Source organism: Rhineura floridana, chromosome 2 (genome assembly GCF_030035675.1).
Source record: "Rhineura floridana isolate rRhiFlo1 chromosome 2, rRhiFlo1.hap2, whole genome shotgun sequence".
Lineage (NCBI taxonomy): Eukaryota > Metazoa > Chordata > Lepidosauria > Squamata > Rhineuridae > Rhineura > Rhineura floridana.
The window spans coordinates 13,901,942-13,920,933 of NC_084481.1; the positions used below are offsets into that span (position 1 = coordinate 13,901,942).

Below are 18,992 nucleotides of genomic sequence, written 5' to 3' on the forward strand. Positions count from 1 at the left end.
AGTGATGGCAAGAGGGATCCAACTTGGCCAGAGAGTTGGCAGACTCCTCGCCCGGGAGTATGTTCGATTTTGTGCATTAACTGCGATATTGATTTTTTCCACCTTTGCCCTAAGACTGAACTAACTTCTCAAGCCACAATACAACAGGTGTTGCAATTCCTTCATAAAGGCCTAATGATGGGGCTTAAGCCCAACACCTTACGTCGACATGCGTCCACTTTATCATCCATTCTCTCAGTTTCATCCACTGATACTCCTATTGCCTCGCACCCTCTTATCAAACGTTTTCTGAGGGGAGCCGCTCTACGTTTGCCGGCTATATCCCTTGTCAAAGGTTCTGCAAGCTCTCCAACACCCTCCATTTGAACCCCTTAGGACTGTGCCATTACGTCTGTTGTCGTTCAAAGTCTTGTTCCTGATAGCGATCACCTCTGCGAGAAGAGTCTTGGAATTGGGCGCATTGTCTTCCGCCCGCCATCTTTGTGTTTTTCATAAGGACTCTGTTGTACTGCAGACAGATCCCTCCTTCCGTCCCAAGGTCAACTCGGCTTTTCATTGCAACCAGGACATTGTTCTTCCTTCCTTTTGCTCAAATCCCAACCATCCCCTGGAGAAGGCTTGGCATTCGTTAGATGTCCGGAGGGCCCTCAAGACCTACTTGTCTCGAACCCAGGATATAAGACTAACTGAGTCCTTGTTTGTATCCTTTCATCCGCAATCTATGGGGAAGGAAGTAACTAATTCTACCTTGTCTCGCTGGTTGCGCGCATGTATTACCTTAGCTTATGAGTCTCTTAAGCTTCCTATTCCTTCTAGAATAACAGCACACTCTTACTAGGTCAGCAGCCACTACGGCTGCTTTTGCAACCAACGCTCCCCTTGCAGACATTTGCAGAGCGGCTGTTTGGTCTACCCCAGATTCGTTTATAAGGCATTACAAAGTTGACCGTTATGCCTCTGCTGATGCCTCCTTTGGTAGGCGGGTGTTGCAACAGGTTCTCAATGATAATTAGGATGTGGGTGGTCCCTCCCTGGTATGGGCTGCATTGGTACATCCCGCTTGATGGCAGGCTACCTGTGGAAAATGGACCATTGGTCTCACCTGAAGGGTGATTTTCACAGGTGGACTGCCATCATGACCCTCCCTGCTGGAGGATATCTGGGGATTTTCCATCTGTTTCTGTTTACTTCATAAGGTTTAGGTTCTGTGTAATGAAGTCAAGACCTTCTGAATCTGTTATATTGAAATGTTAGTGTTGTATTATTATGGAATTGCAATTTCGTTATTTCCTTGTCCATTGACCTTTTTTTCCATACATTTTTGAATACCTCTCTCTGGACTCGTCACAAATGAACTGGAGAGCGGGAGGGGCCTGAGGCCCCTAGTCTTGACTTCACAACATTCTTGCCTTCAGACGCTAGGCGGAGCTATGATACCCGCTTGATGGCAGTCTACCTGTGAAAATCACCCTTCAGGTGAGACCAATGGTCGATTTTATGTGTACATACACAATTCCAGTCCCTTTGTCTGTTTTATTAGGTGTTCACGCGCAAGCTAGAAGAAGTGGGTCGGGTGCTGTTCCTCATTTCTCTGACACAGAAGATCCCTGTTGCTCACAAGCAGTCTCATGTGTCTTTGCTGCAAGAAGACCTTCTCCGCTTGCCCTCTTTCCCTCGCAGCGCTATTGATGCAGAGTTCTCACTCTTCAGTGATCCACAAGGTACTAGAGGGGAAAGCCTTTTGCTGTGATTCATTCCAATAGTTCAGTTACAACAAGAGCTTCATTTGGCTGCCTGGATAACGTCCATTGATACATTTTGTCTAATATTTAATATGCGTAATGAACTTATTGTCAGACCAGAAATGTATATTATTGCTGCTGCTGCTGCTACTGCTACTACTACTACTGCTACTGCTACTGCTACTACTACTATTTTAATTTATTACCCACCCTTCACCCTGAGGTCCAAGCACGGCTTACAACAATCTAAAATATATTCTTAAAGCAATTTAAAATAACTTAAAATCTTATTACAGAACCTTTATAATAAGATCAAAGATCTAGTGGTCCCTTTTAATATCTGGTCTGTGAGTAAAGCAACAACCACTTTCCCCACCACCACGACTGTAAGTTTATCTACAGAGGCTCCAGGTCACAGTGGAGATTTTGTTGGAAGGTCAGATATTTGTATTTGCTATGTCTGCATTTCCTATTGTTTACCTTGTTCTTGTAGCTGGAAAGGAGCTCTTTGGCCTTGACACTCTTCAGAAAAGCCTGTGGATTAAACTGCTAGAGGAGATGTTTCTTGGGATGCCAAGTGAATTTCCTTGGGGGGATGAAATCATGTTGTTCCTCAATGTATTTAATGGAGCCCTGATCCTACACCCTGAGGACAGTGCCCTGTTGAGGCAATATGCTGCTACTGTAATCAACACGGCTGTACATTTCAACCACCTCTTCTCTCTCAGTGGATACCAGTGGATACTCCCCACTATGCTCCAGGTGAGTCTCTTATCAGAGAGAAATTAACAGGACCTATTAGGCCAATTTTGCTATTGTGAAGGGCCTCCACCAGATTGGGAGGTCCTGTTGTATCAAATTTGCCTTGGAGCTCTGTGATGTAGAGAGAGGGTGCTGATTTTGCTCCTTGCACTGGTCTCATTAAAAAAAATCCTTACAGTTGCTTTGGGACATGGATTATTTATTCTTCCTTCATTGCATGATTTACAGTCAATAGCCTCGTTGTCATTTTGTAGAGAGATATAAAATCCAAATTATCCATCTATCTACCTAAATAGGAGGAACATGGAGCTTTTGAACGTGGTTCAGCAAAGGATCATCATGCCTTTCAATCAAATACAACTTTTTAGTGTTTTCTCTCTGTCCAGGTGTATGCTGACTATGAAAGCAATCCACAGCTTCGTCAAGCAATTGAGTTTGCCTGCCGCCAATTTTACATTCTGCATCGTAAACCTTTTGTACTGCAATTGTTCGCCAGTGTGGCTCCCCTCTTAGAGTTTCCTGTGAGTACAAATGGATTCCTTATATCATTGTTGTGTGTTTTGTTTTTGACAGTTGAGGTAGCTGAATTCTGGGATAAGATTACTGCTGTTAGCACATACTGTGTTGCATGGCAACTGGAATAATATGAACCCTCCACAGTCCAGGGCAGCTTTTAATGGAGTAACGCAGAAAACACCACAGTTCTCCAGTGGGCCCAGGAAACCTCAAGTGGGCATTGTCTTCCTCTCCTGTTGCTTGAGGCACTCCAAAGGACTCTCACCTTAGCCCCTCTCATGGAGTGTCAGTTCTTTTTCCTGCCTGTCTTGAACAGTACAGTTTTCACCTTCCTCTTCAGTCTGGCTGGCTTATATCCTTACTTAGAATCCCAAATATTTCAGTTTTTGATTTGTTGTGTCTGAATTCTTTTCTGAGTGATTTGTGTTTGAATGTTGTTTTCATTTTTTTCCAAATTAATTGTGTGCGTGTCTGAGTGACTGTTAAGTGTCCATTATGTCCATTGGTCAATTTATAATATCGTTAAATTAATTGTGCTAAGCATTTGATACCCTGAATTAATTACCTAGATAATTAACTGAGGTGTTCAAGTTAATTCCATTTTATCTAATGAAGTCTATGTATTGATTCAACTGTGACAGAGAAGACTTTTCTGAGGAAAAAACCCCTGCTAGCAGTGAAATGCCTAAAGAGCACACCAAAGGTTCATTAGAGCACTCTTAAGAAATAAAATCAGTAGAGAAAGTGGCAGGAGTGGTAGGTGCGGTAACACCTTCAGCCTGCTCAGAAAAAAAATGACAGTAAAAAAGACACACCGCAGCAGTGCACATGGAGGCAGATGCCATTTTGGCAAACAGCAAACAACCTCACAGTCAGTACATGACCCATTCACTCTTGCGGTAGAACAGAGAGAGGCCAGTAATCAACAGCAAAGCACTTTAAACCCTGCACAGGATGCGGTAGCAGAGCAAGAGAGGTAGTGTGCAGAAGACTGCCATTTTGGGCAACAGAAAACAGCCTTACAGGCAGTGGATGGCCTATTAATCTTGCGGTAGCAGAGAGAGTGGCCAATAATATGCATTGCAAACCCTGCAAGCGATGTGGTAACAGAGCAGTCAGAGAGGGAAAATGCCACCAAAACTAAGGAGAAAAATAAAAACACAGTTTTAACAACATTTTTAGAATGCAGAAGAGCAGCTTAAGTGGGAGAGCAAAGCCAGCAGTGGGTGACAACAAATGATGAGATGCTCTCAGAGGATGAAAAGGCTCCAGATCCTTTGGTCCTTTTCTGCTCAAATTCAGAGAAGGAAAAAGAATTCTCTGGGTTTAACACCCAGCAGGCTGAACTTCCACAGACTGGTTTAGATACTGTGTCGTTGCATAATGCTGCCACCTCTGGTCAAAACCAGCATCAACAGCATACAGATTCAGCAAAGACAAACAGCAGCTACTGTATAAAGATTCAGCAACAACAACAACAATGGACTGCCCAAGTCGATTCCGACTTATAGCGACCCCATGAATAGGGTTTTCATGGTAAGTGGTATTCAGAGGGGATTTACCATTGTCTCTCTCTGAGAGGCAGTGACAGGCCCAAGATCACCCAGTGAGCTTCATGGCTTTGTGGGGATTCGAACCCTGGTCTCCCAGGTCGTAGTCCAACACCTTAACCACACCACCACACCGGCTCTCAGACTGTTAATTTGGTCTCTGCTGCCTTCTCTGGTATCAGTCAGGAAATTGAGCAGGTGGAATCTTTCCATTTAAGTTCTGCTGCATTAAATCACATTAGAAGAGCCCTGATGGATGACATTTCTGCAGAACTAGCTGCATTTTGCCAGTCTTTTCAAGTAGCACCTGCACACATCCAGCAAGTTACACAGTCACATCTTGCATCAGTGAATAATCACCTACCTTCCAATACATTGCAGCACAGTGCTCATTTGAGTCAGCTAAACAATACTGTTAATGAGCAGCAGGGGCAGCAGAGAACACGCGACAGTGCTTCACCAGACTCACATGATGTGTCCAGAGGTAGAGGACAGAGGCTGATAGTACAGAGATTTGGCAGACAAACTACTGAGATGCAATAGAATGTGTATAATGATTCAGTTGTCTCTCTGGAGAAGGATATAGATGGTTCATAGGTGGAAGATCAGCCCACCTTGAGGTTTTTCCATAAAGGATGGCAAAGTCAACTCCTGATGTCTATGGAATTGTAGCTATGAGAGAACTAGAAAAGGTCCTCAAATGCAAAGATGTATCACTGAACACTAAAGTCAGGATCATTCAGACCATGCTATTCCCAATCTCTATATATGGATGTGAAAGTTGGACAGTTAAAAAAGCTGATAAGAGAAAAATCAACTCATTTGAAATGTGGTGTTGGAGGAGAGCTTTGCGCATACCATGGACTGTGAAAAAGACAAATAATTGGGTGTTAGAACAAATTAAACCAGAACTGTCACTAGAAGCTAAAATGATGAAACTGGTTATCATACATTGGATACATAATGAGAAGACATGATTCACTAGAACAGACAATAATGCTGGGGAAAACAGAAGGAAGTAGAAAAAGAGGAAGGCCAAACAAGAGATTTATTTATTATTACATTTATACCCCACCTTTCTTTTTTCATGAAACCCAAGGCGGCTTACATATGGTTCCCAGGTGGTCTCCCATCCAGGCACTGACCAGACCTGACCCTGCTTAGTTTCAGCAGGGAGCTGGCCTTATGTGCCTTCAGACCATAGCCTGGGAGATGGATTGATTCCATAAAGGAAGCCACAGACCTGAACTTACAAGATCTGAACAGGTGGTTCATGATAGATGCTATTGGAGGTTGCTGATTCATAGGGTCAACATAAGTTGAAATTGTCTTGAAGACATATAACAACAACAACAACAACAAACCCTGCTGTGTTCCCTCAATAGTGTTAGGTAGTCCTTTGGAGGGTGTGATGTCCACCACCTCCATGGAAAAATGATTGGGCAGTAACTAATGGCCACTACAAGGGCAGCTGAGTTGCTGGAGACTAGGAAGACATGCTATATGAGGGATGTGTGGCCTGAATGCCCTGGTGAGTTGAAGTATACTAGTTCAGTTCAGCAAACTGCAAACAGGCATGCAGCAGAGCTCCTGTCAAAGGAGGAGGTGCAGCACCCACCTCAAACACAAGTACTAGGACCGCTTCTTGTGTGTTATCTTCATCAAGAGATGAATTTCTGGGCTTCCACCCCAGTGCACAGGCAATAGCCAAAGACACTTCATTAAAAACAAAGATAAAATCAAACTGTGGTCTCCACAAAGAAAATGCAGGGACTATATGTGCTAATTGCCTACATTCAGATCAACTAAGCAGGACACTCAGTCCATGCGATTATCTGATCTACGGCTGCTTTTGCAGCAAATAAGAGAAGCCTGGCTGGAAGATGTTAAATCTCTCATTTGCTGAGATACAACTGCTCAAGTGCACTCAACAACACCATATAGTGGCACATTGGCTGCACTGCAGTTTTTTAATTCACGGTGTATAGTTGCTCAGTCCAGCCACGGACAGGCTGATCAGCCTGGTTAGCCACAGATTGTGATGATGATCAAATAAATAAGTTAAATAAATCTGATGCACAGTCAGATTAGGACAAAGCCATATCATGGGCACAAATCATCTTCAAATGAAGAGAGTGCTAAGTTCCCAGACTTGCATGCAATTCCAGTGGGCCAGGGACCAGAGTTCAGAGTGACATCACAGGTTGCTAGACAGCCAGATGCTGCTATGAACACTGATTTCAGGTGACACCAGATATTGAGGAGGGGGAAGGAAGTAATTTCCTGGTACAGACTGAAAAGAAAGTATTTCACATGCTGATAAAGGATGAACATTTTATTCATTTGTTCTGTAGAGTGTTAGCAGCATTGGATCATCCTGACAAACCAACTGATCCAAAGTGCAGGGGTCCCAAAAGAACCTAATATTAATCTCAAGATGATTCCAGTCCAGTGCCTAAGTAAAAGACTTAGATTGAATGGGAAGCACTTTTTCAGACTAAAAGTCTAATCGTTTTGGCAAATAAATACTACTTTCCATATCCCTGATCACTGGCAATTAATTTGCCAGTGGTTACTTTAGTGTCCAAAGCTCATCTGCAAAAAGAGATAGCACAACCATTGGACACGACTGATAGAAGAATAGCTTAGGTGCATGAAGTGCATCCTACTGCTCAGTAACAGTCATCATTTTTGTTTTAAGGTTCATGCTGTTCCACAACAACATCTTAGTAAGTAAGTAAGTAAGTAAAATTTAATTTTTGTGTCGCCTATCTGGCCGAAGCCACTCTAGGCGACGTACATATTGAGATTCGATAAAATACAATAAATACAGAATAAAATACAATGCAGTCAACAATAACCATTCTAAATAGCAGCAGTATAGAACAATGTAAGGCAACCAGTAAACAATTTTAAAACAATCATAGAAAAATTAGTCCACCCCGGAGATCCCAAAGGCCTGTCCAAAGAGCCAAGTTTTTAAGGCTTGACGGAATGTATTCAGGGAAGGGGCATGGCGAAGATCAAACGGGAGGGAGTTCCAGAGAGTGGGGGCTGACACTGAGAATGCCCTCTCTCTAGTCCCCACCAACCTAGCTGTTTTCATTGGTGGGGCTGAGAGAAGGCCCTGTGTGGCTGATCTAGTCGGGCGGCTTACTTGGTGGTATTGGAGGTGCTCCTTCAAGTAAACTGGGCCGAGACCGTATAGGGATCTTACTACTAACCATTCCACTACATTGCCACCGTTGTCAAGCACTGTATATGGGGCCAATTTGGGCACTTCCTCATTAGGAGGTGAAGAGTTTACTGGGTTCCAGCCTCCCCATTCAGTAATCAGAAGCTGCAGTCAGCCTCTCAAGGGCAAACAGCTGTCACTGCACTCTATTATAATGTGAGTAATTGTTTTCCATTATGTTCCATACTGGGCAGTCTGCCTCTTTATTATCAGAGCAGCCTTTTTCTGGCTCAGTATAACATTAGAGTAGTTGGGGTTAGATATGGTATGTTCTGAATGTAGAAAGAAGTGACGAAATGGTCTCTAATACACTGTGTTTGGGTAAATCATGGCCTACACCTGTTTTTTAAGGCCACAACAGTTCTGGATACAATACACCATGTGCTAAGTCCATCCCTTCTACTTCACAAGGGTGTTTGTTGCTCCTGACACACTTCTCGAGAATGGGCTATTTCTGTTCCTCCTCTGTCTCAGAAACCAGTCAGGCCGCAGTGGCATATGCTAATACGTTCTTCTTGTGTGACAGACTGCCTTGATGGCCATTATTAGCTCCCTGAACCTTGAATCCCTCAGCGAGAGGAAAATAAAATAAAAATGATAATGATGATGATAACATATAATAAGGGGCTGCCACTCAGTGATTATGGGGTTGTTACATCGGTCATTCAGGAGTGTTGCCTAAGATCCAACTACAAGGATCAACATCTCTCCATCTGCCTTGTTTTTTCCATTCCTAAAGGTTGCCAATTCAGGGTTATTTGAACCCCAGATTGTTCATACAGTGTTGAAAGGTTATACAGACATGTCTGTGGAGACTGTTAGGTTTTCCCCCTCAGAATACACCAGAATATTGACCCTTTGAGAAGAGTCTGTTGGTTCCTCTAGAGCAGCCTTTCCCAACCAGTGTGCCTCCAGATGTTGTTGGACCACAACTCCCATCAGCCTCAGCTAGCATTGCCAATGGTCAGGAAGATGGGAGTTATAATCCAACAACATCTGGAGGCACACTGGTTGGGAAAGGCTGCTCTAGAGGGTCAGAGGCATATAAGTAAATATCAGTTGCCTCATGAGCTTCATGAAAATGTGAAGCAGATGGCCCTGTGTTATTTTTATTTGGAAGTATTTTTGAAGAGTAGCAGCACATAGTACAAGTTTGCTCTTCTGGACAGCTGTAGTCCTTAATAACTGAAGGAATGGATAATTACATATATCTTATTGATTCTTGAGGAGTTTAAGGGTCCCCTATAGGATGACCGATTATCCTCTGCAAAGACATATTCACTACTATTTTACCAACATTTTCAGTTCATTAGCGTAAAACAGTTTATAGATTAATCTTGCATTATCACTGGAACAAATTAACCTTTGGTAGGGCTTACTGCTTTGCATAACTTGGTAACTTGGCTAAGGTTTACACATATGCAGTTCTGTTTCATTATCCCCCTCGAGGAAGTTCAGTAGCAAATTTAATGCATGTTGTACGTGTAAGCTAATTTGTCTTTATTCCTTGTCATCAACGGGTAGATAGCTTTTATATATATATATATATTTAGAATGTGGGCAACAGAATCAAAGACAAACATATGCTTCTTATGTAATTCCTGACTCACTGGAAATTAAGGCTACGAGGCCTTCTGTTGTTCCTTTGTGTTCATTTACACAGCATCTTAAGTTACAGATTACTGGCACTCTGCAGGTTCTCATAGCATGGCAATATTTCAGGGATTGCTTTGTAGGTATGGGAAGTTTCACAGTTGGAGTTCCTCTGACTACTTTCGAAACCCTCAGGAGGTTTGGTTGCATAAATTACCAGGTATTCATTAGTGAGTTCCTTCTAGCTGGAGCTTCTCTAGCTGCTTCGGAAGCATTCAGGGGGTTACCTTACTCTGCACCTGGTATAGTGGCTCATTCTACATTCAACAACTGTTCCTCTACAGGAGGTTTGTCGGGCAACCACTTGGACAAACCTGAATACATTTATCAAGTAATATAAGATGGACATTTACACCTCTGCAAAGGCAGCTGTGGGGAGGAGAGTTCCTTAGTAGGTGCTGCCGGATCATTAAGGGGCATGTACCCACCCACACAGAAGGTCAGCTTTGGAACAACCCATTTGGGGGTGTCCTGGTGCCCACAAGAGAAGAAACAGTTTTACTCACCAGAAAGGTGTTTCTCTAGGGGCACCAGGACACCGCCAAGGCCCACCCTACTACGTAACATGAGGATGAATAACTCAAGGTAACTGGGGAGAGGATGAAGGGTCAGGGAACTGTAGTTTGCAAGTTCATGTTTCATGTTGGCTTCAGCAAATTCAATGTCATTTTGAGTCACGATGTTAGTGTTATAAGTGTAATACTTCCAAGCTGGGCCAGACAGCGAACTGACACTCAGTGGGAGGGGCTAAGATAAGAGTGTTAACTCTTTCGTGCCTCGAGCAACAGGAAAGGAAGACAATACCCACTTAGTAGTGTCCTGGGCCCCCGAGAAACACCTTTGTGGTGAGTAAAATGGTTCCTTCCCATTCATGCCTTGTGCATGTGCTGCATCTGTAGCTGTCTATTCAATTCACATTAAATAGAGACAAACATTTTGCATTCTGGTGGGCAAACATAGCTAAGCAGACAGATGTAGAAGGAAGTGTGAACATGCCTTCCTTCCCTGCCTATTCAGCACTCAAGCTCTAGATGTGCATGGGGGATAGCACATCTGAATAAAATCCAATAGGCATAGACTAAAATTTTACCCAGGAAAGTTCAGACAAGTATCTCCTTTGGGAGTTTAGACCACCTTGGGGCACTTCCATCTTCTGCATGTATCATATAACCACCACGTAGTACTAGATCCAAGGTAGCAGCACTTATGTAAAACATATCACATTTTGAAAAATGGCACCACTTACATCTGAAGGCATAGCAAAATGTAAATGAAACCTGAAAATGGGAATTTCAATTTTTCTTTAATATAGGATGCAACAAGCAGTGGACCGACCAAGGGGGTATCGTCTCAGTGCCTTTTTGACCTGCTACAGTCTTTAGAAGGAGACACTCCTGATAATCTGGACATTCTAGAATTGGTGAAAGCAGAAAAGCCTCTGAAATCATTAGGTATCCCAAAGTTTCTTTTAATTAGCTTTTTCTGTGAAAGAAATATGTCTTTGCTGTCACCTATGTAAGTACTTTAGTTTCAACTCTTTTTTATTTAGACATAAAATGTATATACAGTAAATGGTACTTGTATTCACACTACTTTATTATCAACATGGAGGACATAGTGGGTGATATTCAATGTGTCCCATCAGCACAAGGATTACTGCTAGTGCAACAAGACTTCTCCTGTCTTCTCCCTCCACGTGTATCCCATACCCTCCCCAGTTCTGTTCCAGAGGGTTCGGCAAGCAGATTTAGGGGGCATGTGGGGGAGGAGGGAGGAGGCCTATTGCGCTAGCAGTAATCCTTGCACTGACAGGATGCTACTTAGCACTTTGTTGGATAAACCCTATTTGTTTAAATTTTTATAGATGTCCTTTTGGTCATAAGGTCCTCGTGGCTGTGCACAACATGCACAAAACATTAAAAATACAGTTGCTTGTTTTCCATTTTTATTCTTGAAAATACAACTCCAGAACAACATGCAATTGATTTCAACAAGGCAGTTTAGTACTGTAGTATTTTATGTCATATTTATCTGCTGAAAATTGTTCTAGCTTCCTCCATCGCTGCTGAGCTTTGTTAAATACCTGTTCTTCTACTTTATTTACAGTGTAATCCTATGTTCAGTGAGACTCACTCCCTGGTTAGTGCATTTAGGATTGCAACCTTAGACGTCTAGGTGAGGGCTGATAATTGAATACCACAAATTCCCAATTCTTCCTTTGCTGTATAGCAGTTATGGATGGGGATCCTCAGGCTTGCAGGCCTAATTAGGCCCACCAGGCCGCTTCATTTGGCTGACCAAGGCATTTCAGCCAAGCCTCGCCCACCTGCCCTGATGTCATATATATGTGGGGCAGGTAAAGACACAGATCCCTGCTCAGAGCATGCTTTGCAGGCACCGCCCATCAGCTGATTTCAAACCAAAGGGAAACGGGTCACCTGATGTCATTGCGTCAGTAATAAGGTAATTGACAGGTGGTGTGCTGGATATTTAAAGAGCCTTGTACATCCTCAGGCAGGGTCAGTACAAAAGATTGCACTGTTTGAGCTGCTGCTGCTGCTCCCACTCCTCTTTCCCCATCTCTGCCACCCACACACCTCTTCATCATGATGACAGTGGCTCCCACTCCCCTTCTGCTACTGTTTTAGTGATGGAAGCAGCAATGACATGACCTTCATGTTCCCTCTCTGCCTCACTCTAGGAAGGACCAAGAGAGCCCTCAAAGCAAGACAATCTCTGAAAGCACCCTCACCACCATCATGGTTTGCTGCAGTGGCTAATAGGGTTACCAGCACTCCGGTTTCTGCCTGGAGACTCTGGATTTTTGGGGCCCTCTCTGGTCTCTGGGTGACTCACCTTAATCTCTGGACTCTCAACTTTCATTTTTAAAAAATTAAGTTTCTAGGTGGTCTGGTTCATGAGATATACACCAAAACGTCACCCAGCTTGGCATTAAGATTCCAGTTGACAAACCTCTTCCAAACTGTTTAGGGTTAGGGTTGAAGAACCTGTGGTAGCCCTCTAGACATTGTCAGGCTCTAACCCCTGTCATCCCTGACCATTGGCCATATTGGCTGAGACTGATGGGAGTATGAAGGGTTTCGGAACTAAAGCTGTGCAGAGGAGGCAGGGGTTTGAGGAATGTAGGTGCTACAGAGAAGCTTCGATGTGCTTAAGGAGTGACTGTATGCTACTGTAAAGTGGCTGTATGCTACTGAGAGGGAGGGGGTGGATGTCTGTGTGTTTGGGGTGGGAGGTTCTTGGGACTTTGTCCATTTAAGCCTATCTTTCTCTTGGACAAAGTAGGCAGTGGTGTTATATCTGAATAGGTAAATCAATGGCAGCGAGTGCCATTAGGCGACCAACAGTGAGTAGTGTTAGAAAGATCTGTCAGTTTTGGTTCTCTCAGTTTCTCATTTTTCCAAACTTTAATTCAGTTCTCCACATTTCTGCAGCAATTTGTGATTTTTTTAAAAAAAAATCCACATGAAAATTCTTTAGCATTTTAGTGCAAATTTCTCCTAATAAACACTTTTTTGTAGGCATTTGACTAACGTACACATTTTTCAAGTAATTTTTCCTCACCTAATGAATGTTCATATGTTATTTTCACTCATACTCATTTTTATTTACAATTTCCCCTGATATATGCATTTTTGTAAACATTGATTGGCGAACTGCATCACAAAATTTGAATAAGTGGGAATTTTGAAGGATGGCTGTGTTTTGGTTCTCATATTTCTTTGGAAAGTGCTGATTTGATAGATTTGGCTTGAAGTGTGGACTGAATCAAATTTCTCAGCCATCCCTAGCAGCTGACTATAAAGAAGGACTTGAGGAGTCTGTGGGTGGTTAAGACATGGAGTTGGAGCCAAATAAAAAATTAGGGAAAACCTCATATAGTGCCTAGGAATGTGCACCATTAACAGGAAGGAAATGGGCAGGCAAGGCATGATTTGTTTATTCAGATGTCACTGTGGCATTTTGCCCTTATAATGCTAAGCAGATGCTAAGGCCACAAATGTGTGTGTGTATCTGTACTTGCTTTTACTAACTGATTTGAATTAACTGGCCAATACTTTGGCTGCATGTTTCTAGTGTTTATTTAGATTAATAACCCATCCTCTGTCTAAAGTTCAGCATAGGTCAGATTTACTCTTGTTCCATCACCCTTATAATACCCTTGTGGGATAAATCCCAGTATACAAATCAGGATCTGAGCTAGAAAGAGAATTACTTGCCTAAAACAACATGACGAGCAGGTAGCTAAGCTCACAGTCATATCTGATTAAAATTCAATCTATTCACTGGGTTGCTGTTGATTTGTTGAATAGATCTCACCTCCTGATTGTGTCCCCCCCCCCATTTCCACAATTTGCTTTTTTTTTTTTCTTGCAGATTTCTGCTATGGCAATGAAGACCTGACTTTTTCAATCAGCGAGGCCATCAAGTTGTGTGTAACAGTTGTGGCATATGCTCCAGAGTCATTCAGAAGGTAACAACTGTTTGGGGTTTTGTGTGTTCTCATTTGATTTCCGAGTGTATTTGCAAAAAACTAGAATGACATGAGCCTAACAGGAAAAGATATATCTCCTTTAAAAAAATGTGTAATATGGGCAAATTATGGCCCTATATATGTTTAAACCAGAGGTTCTCAAACTCTGGTCCGGAGACCACTAATGGTCCATGGGTTTCATTCAGGTGGTCCAGGGAGCATCTATAAAATAAAATTAAAAATCATACAGCATCTAGCACGTGTTACAATTTCTACAACAAGCAGAAAAAGTATTAAGTGGCCCACCAAGACTCTCAGCAATTTTCCAGTGGTCCTTGGGGGGGGGGGAAGTTTGGGAGCCACTGTTTTAAACCTTTTTAAAATTTCCCACTTTAAAAAAGGTTTTAAAGTGGCATTGTGTTAGTGTGCGTGTGTGTATTTTACTTATCTATAATTGCAGTGGAGGCTTGTCCATTAGTGGAATGAAGCAGTGTCCCCCTCAGCCAGCCCCAAGCTGCCGGCCTTCTTAGTTACAACCAGTCCAAGGGGTGGAGGGGTCACCTTCCTCCTCCTTAGTGTCAGTGTTGTCCTTGTAGAACTCAGCAGGGAGGAGGATGGGCTCTGCCTGTGATTGGCTCTGACACTACTTATTGTTGGTCTTCCTGCCTTCAGCCTCACCAGTCCCAAAATGAGCGCCAGCGCCACTGTTTAGCTGAAATTCAGAAGATACAAACACTGCTTCAATAAAACTTCTCACAATAACTAGTTATTTTCTCCTCCTCCCAAAATAGTCAGTGAATCCCCAACTTCTGCAAAAAGCGTAACCTGATTTTAACTTAATTCAAATGAGTGGGACCTTTTTACATGTTTCCTTCTTCATGTGTTCATGCAGTGTCTTACGTAACATGATGTTAAGGGACTCCATCCCAATCCAGTAACAAAATGCATGTAAAAATAAGTAATGGGCGCGCATATTTCCAGTTCAGGAGTTGATGTTGTGCCATAGGTCCAGGGCTGCACATGTACAGTGCCAGCTCCTGTACTGATCTTTTCCACTTCATAGAACATGCACATAGCAGCAACCATGTGTGCACATATCTCCTTTTGTGGGAACAGGGCACTAGTTTGAATATTGGGCTTCTCCTAGTCCAGTTGTGACTTCTTTTATTCATTTATATTGATTGGATGCTTCTGTACTGTCTGTATCCAGTGCTAGATATGAGATCACAGTAACTAGAGGATTGCTGAAGAGTGGGGAATTTAGTGTGATATGGTGGTTCGACTAGAAGCAGGGAGACTCAGGGCTCATCCAGAGGACTGTATAATGTGTGACATGATCGCTTTGTGTATTCATTATTTTTCAGTCATCCATATGACATCGAGTGCTTTTGCGCATTTCCGTGCAGTTAAATCCGCTTTGGCATTACCACAAAAAATGCGATTTGCTTTTTTAAATCGGGAATCATCGGCTGCAACATTAGGGATGAAATACCACAGACTTTAGAGCAGGAGGCGTTCCGTGGGCAGTCATTGGGCGTTTCCCCATACCCCTTGCCACATCCCCAGCCAATCACGTATTTCCACTTTTGGACATGTGCGTGAATGTCTGGGGAAAGCCCGGGGAAACGGAACCAATCAGAGCAATGGTGTGGTGTTGGGGAGGCCTTGGCAATTTCTACTGCGCAGATGCAAAAAACCGCATTTGCACAGAAGCTCAACAGCCATTAATCTTTAGCCAGCTCACGGTGGCTCTTCCCTTATGCTGCTGCTGCCGCCTACACAGAGAGTGAGAGGCAGGCAGAGAGAGAGAGAGAGAGAGAGAGAAGCTGATCTGGAGAAATAAGTGGAATTGCCAGCCGTGTGTATCTCCAGAAATGTTAATATGCATAAACACAGAAAAGCATACAGTTGGTTTTGCAAAATATTGCAAATACAACCAAAAAACCCACAGGAATTATTGGCATATAAATGGTTTGCTAGATGGCCACCTGCAACCATCTAAGGAGGCTCTGGAAGGAGAGCGGAGGAAGGGGTCGCTGGTGGCAAGGGCCAGCTGGGGAGAGAGCGGGCAGTGATGCCAGGCCACCCCCACGTGGGGGGAGACCCCAGGGAAGCTCCCAGGCAACCCCTTTCCTCGCAGGAGCCTCTCTCCCACAGGCTGCTTGAAGCTATGTTCGCCAGCCTGAGGGAGAGCTGGGCGGCAAGCGGCGAGGGAAGGGGGCTGCCGAATCAGCTGTGGGGTGCTCTGACAGCTCAGCTGTCAGCCCAGCTGATCGGCGGCTTGGCGAAGGGGGGGAATGGCTGCCTAATGTGGAGCAGCCGGAGCAGAGAGAGAGAGACCAAAGGAAGGAAGCAGGCGGTTGCAGTGCAAGCCTGGCTGTTGGGGAGGAGGGGGAGCCCGCGGGGGAGCCCATGAAGCCCCTGGAGCCCTTGGCCCCTTCCTCGGGAGGGCTGGAGATAGTTTTTGCCGCCCCTTCGCTCCAGCCGCTCGTAGAGTGAAGTGGTGGGCTAGAGCGCCCTGGAAGCCCAGGGGTGGATCAGAGAGAAGCCAGCCAGAGTGGCGAAAAGGGGAGGAGAGCTCAGGCAGCCTGGCAGCAGCTGCCAGGGGGTGCTGCCAGGGGGTGCTGCCAGGCAAGGCGCTGAGCAAAAAGGGCAGCAGGTAATGGAGAAGGAAGGGATGCCAGGCACCCCTTCCCCCTCTCCAGAGTGCATTCAGCATCCTTTGGCTAGGAACCCCTGGCTCCAGGCCAGAATTTCATTCTTGCCTGCAGCCTTCTGCTCTTTCTGCTGATTGAGACTTGCCAGCCCTGTCTATCTCCAGAATGTTTACTATGCATAAAGGCAAAAACACATACATTCGTTTTTGTGTTATATCGCAAATACAAGCACACAAAAATACAGGAATTATTGGCATATAAGCACCACCACCACCCCACTGCTCCAGAGTGGCGAGCGGCAAGGAACTCCATTACACCCACAGGAAATTCAAACTTTTGCACTGTTACGGTCAAGCGCATGCGCGATATTGTGCTTCGTTGCAAAGAGGAGAGGAGCATACGCCATATTTTGCGGACCAATTGGCTGATAGGGGGAGTGTTATGGGCGGAGCTGGGAAAAAGCAAGAAGTACGGGTCCTCCCGCTGTGTGTGCGGGTGCAAAAACAGCATTTTTTTTAATCGGGAAAGAGCGAACAAACAGGCAAATTGAGGACTGTCAGGTGACGAACCGGATATGGAAAACGTGGATTATCCCACTCCTTTTGGATGAGCCCTTAGTTCAAATCCATTTTTAGCTGTGAACTCACTGCTTGGCTTTGAATTAGTCACATTCTTTTTTAGGCTATCTCACTTGTCATGGCTGCTGTGAGTGTACAATGGCAAGGGAAATCATTGTTACACCTGTGTCTATTGGGAATCCATCATGTGTGAATCTGCCACCAACGTATCCCTCTAAACATGCCTCCCAGAGAGGATCTTTGGTTAGAGATAAACCAGGCACTTTGCCTTGAAATGTGTCTAAATAGTGTGTGTATAACCCAAAAAATGTAGGTCCAAACCAGGCTTTCTTTTATTAAAAGAAAAGAGAAGAATAGAGATACACAATTACTGGGTGTATGGCAGCATTATTAATATCCTAACCCATTCATAACCCTAAATTAAAGAGATAAAAGATTCCTACTGCTAAAAGAAATGACAAGGAGTAGAAATTATGTATCCTAGACCCAAAGTATGGGCAATAGAATACAGCTGCAGTGATATGAAAGAGCTCTGACCAAAAAGCAGAAACAAATCTCTTTACTTCAAGATTTGCACTTTGAAACAGACTCCCTTCCTGACTTGTGACCTCAAGTTCTGTGTTGCGTTCCTTGAGAGCACAGTTACAAGTTGGAGCTCAGCTCGCCATCTTATGTCTCAAACCCTGCTCTTAAATACACTTTTTCTTTTACAAATCAACATGAAAAGGTGGGGTCTGGATATGAGGTGATCTTATGCAGTGCATGTATTTATTGCTGACACTCTTGAGAAAAACTAGTTCTTTCTATTGCTGTTCTTTAGACAATGGGATTGTTCTGCTCGGCAAAAGAGAAATCTGCCAATAAAGAAGATAACATTTAATGCAGGGTCTGCACATTCCTCTAGAACTGTCAAGGGTGGCCCTTGCTGCTTGTCACAGTACTCAGGAAGACACAACGAATCAGGAGACAGGAGTGTAGGGGTGGGAGGTGTAGTCCAGAATGCCTTGCCACCTTCGACTCCAAATGGGTGAAAGTGGGGATTAGCCAGAACACTCCTAACACCATGTATGCTAGCCTTGAGCTCCTTGGAGGAAGGGTAGGATAAAAATGTCATAAATAAGTAAGTCTATCTATGCTCATGTTTATTCTGTAAATCCCAGGGGGTGAAAGCTGACATTTTACTCTTTGCTCCTACCTAATTGCTTCAAGAAGGCTGCTTGCTTTTTAACACAGACAGACAGACATTCTTTATTACGGTCAACGACCCGTCAAAAGAGATAAAAAATTTTTACAGACAATACGGCAAATTAGCTAAAATAAGGACTGAAACTAAAATAGTATTAAATCTACAGAGAGGAGTTAGAGGCAAATAACAATAGTTTACACTGAGCTGCATAGAAATACTTAGCAACTGAAATCAAATGGGTACTGTCCTTACCAGATAGCAACCGTATCATCAGCTGTTCTGGAGATCTATTAGGGAACTTTGAGATGAGAGGTGTAATATATCGGACCCTTTCCTCAGCATATAACGGGCAGTCAAATAGAACATGGGAAAGGGATTCTACATGTCCTTCCTTACACAGACATAAGCGTTGTGCTAGAGGTATACCCTTAAATCTGCCCTCCAGCAGCGCCGACTCTAGGCAGTTGAATCGCGCCTTAGAGAAGGCTAATCGATATTTAGGGTTCGTTAGAGCGTCTAGATAGGGAGCGTGCTTTATAAAATTGGAGCACAATTTGTGCTGAAGGGGAGAGCACGTTTTAGCTGCAGCTTGCATTGTAGATTGTCTGTCGATGTCCT

The 18,992-nt window shown here is 43.7% G+C and overlaps 1 protein-coding gene across 1 annotated transcript in view; it reads left to right on the plus strand.

Moving 5' to 3' along the window:
* The window catches only part of UNC80 (unc-80 homolog, NALCN channel complex subunit), a 341,822-nt gene that overhangs the window by 241,601 nt on the left and 81,229 nt on the right, over nt 1-18,992 (plus strand). The window contains exons 43-47 of the mRNA XM_061607866.1: nt 1,541-1,721; nt 2,236-2,504; nt 2,891-3,025; nt 10,771-10,909; nt 13,857-13,953. Of these exons, the coding sequence (XP_061463850.1) occupies nt 1,541-1,721; nt 2,236-2,504; nt 2,891-3,025; nt 10,771-10,909; nt 13,857-13,953 (821 nt within the window). The remainder of the gene's footprint in view (nt 1-1,540; nt 1,722-2,235; nt 2,505-2,890; nt 3,026-10,770; nt 10,910-13,856; nt 13,954-18,992) is intronic.